Source organism: Lactuca virosa, chromosome 7 (assembly GCF_052849685.1).
Source record: "Lactuca virosa cultivar CGN04683 chromosome 7, Lactuca_virosa_CGN04683_v6, whole genome shotgun sequence".
NCBI lineage: Eukaryota > Viridiplantae > Streptophyta > Magnoliopsida > Asterales > Asteraceae > Lactuca > Lactuca virosa.
In genome coordinates, this window is record NC_136432.1 from 21,012,947 (window position 1) to 21,020,331 (window position 7,385).

At 29.2% G+C, this 7,385-nt stretch overlaps 1 protein-coding gene across 1 annotated transcript; it reads right to left on the reverse strand.

Annotated features, from left to right (window-relative positions):
- Window positions 1-907: 907 nt before the first annotated feature.
- On the reverse strand, window positions 908-6,655 carry LOC145123804 (Heavy metal transport/detoxification superfamily protein). The gene is made up of 4 exons (XM_079059010.1): window positions 6,499-6,655; window positions 5,390-5,550; window positions 1,615-1,702; window positions 908-1,326 (listed from the first exon to the last, which is right to left on the reverse strand). Exons 1-4 carry the CDS (start codon window positions 6,608-6,610, stop codon window positions 1,007-1,009), a joined length of 681 nt encoding a protein of 226 aa, XP_078915136.1. The 5' UTR covers window positions 6,611-6,655; the 3' UTR covers window positions 908-1,006.
- Between the last annotated feature and the right edge of the window lie 730 nt (window positions 6,656-7,385).

Genomic DNA, 7,385 nt, shown 5'->3' on the forward strand with positions numbered 1-7,385 from the left:
TAAACTCGGAATTACCAACTATAAGATCAAAGACGTTGAATTAAAAAAGAAAAAGAAGAAAAAGAAAAAAGGCATAGATGATAGAATCATTACTTCTATACACTAGAGGATCGCCTGAGCACTTTGATTACTTAAATGAGTATAGGACTCCCTCTCTCTCCTCTCTCAAATTATTATCAGCTTCAATTGTAATGATTAATTCACATAAAGCAGTAGCGATATATTTTGTTATTTTAAGCAGATAGATACGGCTTGAGAACTTTTTTCAGTTTAAAATCTCAATAGTGCATTAGTGCTGTTGAGTTTCAACATGCCGTACTCCTTAGAACTGGAGTTAAAAAGTTATTAGGTTGGACGTTTTACATAAAATCCTCTGAATTAACTAGTTACGCAAATGTGTCAAAAACCACGAAAAAAATATATATTTTGTTATTTTCTTTTCTTCTTGGTCACTGTATTTGGGCTGTAAATCTTATGTTTTTGGCTTACCTACCGTACTATTACACGGAAAAACTCTCTCCGTCACACACTGTTTTGACTGTCGTGTTCTTCTTTTATATATATATATATATATATATATATATATATATATATATATATATATATATATATATATATATATATATATATATGCTCCTTTCATATGCATGGCATTTAGTTTGAGGTTTATTCTTTTATTACACTTTTACTTTTCTCACTTGCAGTTCTTTTCATGTTTATAGAACTCCCTTAAAGCCGCAAAAACCAGAAACCCTAAATAAATGTGTTCTAAGCTAATGAAACGTGCATGTCTTCTTGCTATGTATTTCAATATTAAACTGGTAGTAATTAAGTCTCTAAAAAACAACGACTAAGGGTTCTAGACTTATTACTAAAAGAATATAAGTATTTTGACATTTTAAATACGTTCGATATACAAATGATGTTAATTAAATTAGCAATTATTTAATTACAGTACAAATGAGAAATATTGCCAAGAAAAAAACATTAATTTTGGTGCCCTATTCTACATTACCAAACAAGCATTCGGGTTTTCATCACTAAACATCTGAGGGGCATACACATAGTGAACAAAATACGGGACCTCACCATCCTTTGTCTTTGCTTCAACTTTCTTTTTCTCTTGGAATTCCACAATCTTTGTAGATACAACATCAACAATCACCTTTTCTTTGGTTTCCACCTTCTCTTTTGGAGGGGGTATGGGTATGATCTCTGCGTGTTTGCGTGCTCTCTTTTGCATATAAGTCACAATCTTTTCAGCTTCGATAACTCCTTCGATTACAACAGTTTGTGATTTTATGTCTGTTTTCACATTGTGTATACCTGCCATTTTTCATAGTTTTAAGTTCAACTGTGATATATATCACAATTTACATATAAAACTCTTTTTTTTTCCTTTATTTGAATAAAGTGTTGTTGACATTAACCATGTATAGAAATTTTTTGATAAAAATGACAACACACATGGGAAGAAAAAATTGTATCATGTAATGGCTAAGTCAAAATGACACATCCATATATAGTTTTCTAGATTAAGTATTGTCTCCACAAGTCTGTTATGTTACAAAGAAGCAAAACCTATTACTTTTAACAATATCATTATGCCTTTACCTTTGTGTTTGAGGAGCTTCGCTCTTAAATCGTGCTCACACTTTTCACAGTGCATGTAAGCCTTTATTTTTGTCGTCCTTATAGTTTCCTTCGTGCACAAACAAATGTCAGATACCGTTAGAATTTGACTATTTGTTCAAAGAATATGGTCTTATAGGCCACATTTGTCATATAGGAAAGGGCATTTACATAATAAGATTGTTTTATATTAATTACATTTGACATGCACTAAATTAACCGTATAAATAAGGGAAACATGGTTTTTTTGGACCATGAAAGATGTTTGTACCAAAGTAATGAAATGGATTAAATATCTATAGTGTCTTAATATACCAATATTGAAATATTAGATCAATATTGAATTAAATTAACAAAGTAATGGTGTGGAGGTATGAGGTATATTCATGGGTGCTACTAGACGTGTGTAGGGAGTATCAACTACGATTGAACCATATCAAACAGAACCCATAAACCATGTTGGCTATAGTTCGCATACCCTAGTCATTACAATTAAGAGCATTCACAATGCATAACTTAATCAATTATGGTTTAAAATATGTTCCATTGAACTTTTGATAGTTCAATATATTGTTGGAATTAACCAATAAAATTGTACGAAAAGTAGAATGTCAATATGAGAATATTAAATTTTATAGAGTTCGATCCATCAATTGTGAATGCCCTAAGTCTGATTTCCATTCATTCTTTCCTAGTTTGTGGTTGTATTATACATTATAGGCATGTGAAAAAGATAACCGAAATATCCACCCAAAATCAAAAATATTAAAGCCTTTAAAATGGAATATTTCTATAGGTTGACAGTCTGATTTTTTTATTTTTATAAGATCATGAATTTCAGTTTTAAGTAAAAAAATAAACAAAATGAACAAAAACTTATGTTATTAAACCACATAGTTTACGTGTACTTGTTGTATATATGTAGTAGATATTTAATATTGAAAGAGTAAATTAGAGTTTTAGTTACTTTAACAGATGTATTTACTTACCGAAAGTCAGTCGTTTAAATGAAAAAGGGAAGTGATTCGTACACTACAGTTTTTATCCGTACACAACAATTTGTGCTTAATAGAGTTGTACAATACAACATTTTAAAGCACAAATTGTTGTGTATGGAGAAATTTTGTTGTGTACGGATCAGTTCCCACTGAAAAAAGATCTATAAAAACCAGGAGTACTCAAATGATTTATTAGGGTTAAAAATCGATTAATTATGATTTTTGCTTCGGTTTTAGATCAAAACCTAAAAAACAAACTCACTTTCATGCATAAGTGAAAATTTTCATGGTCAAGGTGAGCAACTTGACCTTTCGTACAAAATTGGTGCTCACTAAGCCATAAGTATTGCATAATGTGCGTTAACAACGATTTTAATCTCGCATGTTACGGCAAGAGAGAGTTTAAGAAATAAATTTTATGAAAACTGATTGTGTTGGGGAGAGAGAGAGAGAGAGAGAGAGAGAGAGAGAGAGAGAGATGTGGCAAAGACAAAAATAGCAATGCACTTTCTGTTTTTTGCCACACATATACCATACACATACACACGACAAAGTCACACATACACACATAGTCACATGAAATGCAATTGCACACATTCACACACTAAACCATAAACACATACATATTTATATCATTGTACTTTGAAAACTCATGCTAATTATACCAATACATAATTTGTAATAGGATTACCAATAAATATAAATAAAAATGTATATTATTTTCTCAAAACGAATATTTAAAAGAAACTATTTTTTTATGTGTACAACCTACATACATGAAACAAATATGTTAAAAATAGAAAACAAATGTAAAACAAAACCTTTTTAAAAAGAAAAAAAATCAAAATAGGAATAGATATATAATCAAATATGTAAAAATAGTAATTTTGTAAAAAATCAATTTAAAAAAATTGGAAATATACATTATAAAATGTAAAAGAAGTAGGAAAAAACCATTTAAAAAAAAACTTAGTTTAGAATATATATATATATATATATATATATATATATATATATATATATATATATATATATACTCCTTTCATCCAATATTTAATGTCTATTTTTGACTTTTAAAGTCTTTATTCTTCAACTTTGAACTTAAATATTTTTATTTGTGTTATATATTACTTAATAAAACTTATAACAATAAAAAATACATTTAAAATACAATCCATTCATACATTTTTCATCAAACAATATATAAAAAACAAAAATATTTGAAATCAAAATTGAAAAATAAAGACATCAAAAGTCAATAGTTGATAATAAATATGCGACGGTGGTAGTATAAGTTTTTTTTTGAATGGTTTATCAAAGAAAGTTTGGACAAAATTTGGAAAATAAAATAAAATAAAGACCATAAATGAAAATTTTACAAGGTAAGTAGGCTGCAATGGGTCTGAATTTGAAAAAAAAAATAAGGATTATTTCTGTAATTTTTCTCATGCAATGATCATTTCTATATATTTAAGAAAACTACAGGGACTACAAGAAAAATCTATAACAAATGTGTTCACTCTTCGAAACGGTAGCACCCATTTGGTGTAGGAAATGTATGAAAAGTGGTTATCTAATTTGGTGATGAAAACGAATGAAAAGTGGTTATCTATTTAAACTGTTATCCAAAGCTCACTTTGTACTTTTGTTACTTTCTATGGATGTGTGTTAGATGGTTATTATTAAGTGTATATGGAGGATGGGTGTATGTAGGTTTAAAGAACATAAAAGGGACACCAATATATGGACACCCACAAAATGCAATCACACCATAACAATCACAACCATGCATAATTAGATGAACATATATAGAGTCTACATTTTCATTCCTAGAAATGTTCAACAACTATATTTCTTGTGTTTATAATAAAAAAAAATGTTATGTTTATAAATATTCTATTAATAATAATATCCATTAATTCAAAGGTAATATTAAGAAAAATCTTAATATTTTGGTTATTGGTTAAAAAATGGATAATTTTTGGAAAAATCCAAATATTTTATCTAAATTACTGGAACAATATGGGATACCGACTAAATTGGCAAAACCAGCAAAATGTAATCGCACCATAACAATCACAACGATGCATAATTAGATGAACATACAGAGTCTACATTTTCATTCCTAGAAATGTTCAACAACTATATTTCTTTTGCTTATAATAAATAAAAATGTTATGTTTATAAATATTCTATTAATAATAATATACGTTAATTCAAAGGTAATATTCAGAAAAACCTTAATATTTTGGTTATTGGTTAAAAATGGATAATTTTTGGAAAAATCTAAATATTTTATCTAAATTACTAGAAAAATATGGGATACCGACTAAAGTTGCAAAACCAGCAAAAATATGGTTTTTCCGAAGTTTTAATCGGTATTCTGTGTTTTTCTGAATATTAAACTTAGTTTATCACTTTTTCACAAGGTTCTAAATAACGTAAGACGTGACTTGACGGCAATGTCAAGCCTCAAGCTTTTCCGAGCCTTGGCGAACCACGTCGTTTGTAAGGCGTGACTAAAGGCGACAATTTTGTATATAATTAATATTTTTATATGTATTTTCAACTATTATTTTATTTTATACACATATATGAGTTAAGGCGGCGTTTTGGTAAAGTTTGACGGCAGACACAAGCCTTGGAGCCATGGCGAGCTTTTTAGAACCTTTCTTTTTCATAAACTGAATTAAAATATTGAGACTTCACACAAGATTTCTCTTAAAATTAAATAAAAATTAAGTTGAAGTAACTCTTACTTTCTTTGCATCCTTCTTCTCCAGTATTTTCTTATCTTGGGATAAAATTTCAACCTTTTTCCTACTCCATTTCTCTAATCTTTCATGAATCTTCTTCACTTCAAAGGTGCCCTCCACTGTAATTTGACCTTTCTCATGCTTAGCATCCACTTTATGGACTCCTGTTTTAACACAACCAACAACAAAAAGTTATCTTTACAAAATTTGGTTTTAAGGGGCCGTAAGAGTGGGGTAGGGTGGGCATAGTTGATCACTTGATCCCTTGGAAACTTTGCACTTAATGTTAATATTGTAAATTTGTATAAAACACAAGAACCTTTTAGACGTTTAAAGTGCACCATAAAAGTTAGAAAAAAAATTAATAGATAACTATTTGTTGCACTTATTAATCAATTTACATAGAGAAATTAAATATCCTCCAGCTTATTTTTTTATCTATTTTTTCAGTGACAAATGTAATAAAAATTTATTAAATTTATTAAATTTATTAATTTTATTAAATATAACAAGTGTTATAATTTAAAATGTATATGAAGATGATAGAAGAAAAAAAATAGTAGGATATTTGATTTCTCATTTACATATTGATAATAACAAGTTGAGCTAACTCATTTGGCTAACAATGTGTTTAACAAGAAGATCGTAAGGTTATCTCAGTCATATACTAACCTGCCACAAAAAAAAAAAAAAAAAAAAAACATATTGATAATATATATAAGATATGTTTTAAGTTTTGAGTTTCCCCTTATATTTTTCTTTGGTCCGCTCCTAGTGGTTACTTTCTCGGGTCTTCTTGACCAAACAGAGGGTCATAAGGTTTGCACAATAAGAATTGACGAAAAAGCAGAAACAACCCTTATAGACCCGAATATAGTGACAAAAATACGAGACAAAAACATTTTTGTCAATTAACGGAAGACATGGTAAGATACTTCCATGAGGCCTAGGTTAATGAAATTATTTGATTGTTAGTTAATCATAATGGCAAAAATAGAGTTTGAGATACTAATTAACGACTTGCATGAATGCGTCTTTATTTAATTATATTGAAATAGAAACCAAACGTAATATAATTAAAAATGTTGCAATTTTTAAAGAAAGGTGGGTACCTGGGGTTCTCAAGAGAGGCCTCTTAATATCATGAGCACATTTTGGGCAATGCAGATTAGCTTTATAAACTGCAATGGTGATGGTTTCTTTCTTTTCTTCTACTTTGGCCATGGCAAGAACTTGAAGATTTAAAATTGTTAATACAGTTATGAAAAGCTGTTTATGCACGGTGTTGTAAAAATGAAGTGTTCTTCACGAGAAATGTTTGGTGGGAATTCGATTACGGTGGTTGACTAACCACTGCAAACATATGACCCAAAATCATGGTTGGTAGCCTTCGCCCATCAGTGAGCATGTTCAGTCAATGGAATAGGGCCCAAATTTTTTGGATCTTGTTTGGTTTCCTGTGAGGCTGTGACGACTTTGAGATTAAAAAACTAAAACCTGAATTAACAAGTATTAATCAATAAGAGCTCATTACGCATTATTATAATTTATAAAACCACAAGAAACTATTTTTGTAGGATAGGAAAGAAGAAAACACAATGTTGTTTATAAAACATAATATCAATCTGGAAATTCTAATATGCTAATTAACATATATATTTATATTTGTATTTTTTGTATTTTTACAAGTCTTCAATTCTATAATGGCATAAACACTTAGGGCGTGTTCGGCAAAACTAACTGGTAGTGGGTAGCTTGTAGCTTGTAGGTGGTAGCGTTTTGTTAAACACTACGTGAAATAACATTGAGATTTAGAGTGTTTTGTTCAAACTAAACGCTAGAAGCTTGTAGTGTCAAACAAGGTCTTCTGTTCGAAACGAAACGTTTTGTAAAATGCTAGAAGCTAGAAGCTCTCAAACACTCCAAAACGCTTCATGCAGAACACACCATTAATAGATTTGTTTTTAAGCTTGTTTTTGAAAACCCTAATTGATCTAAT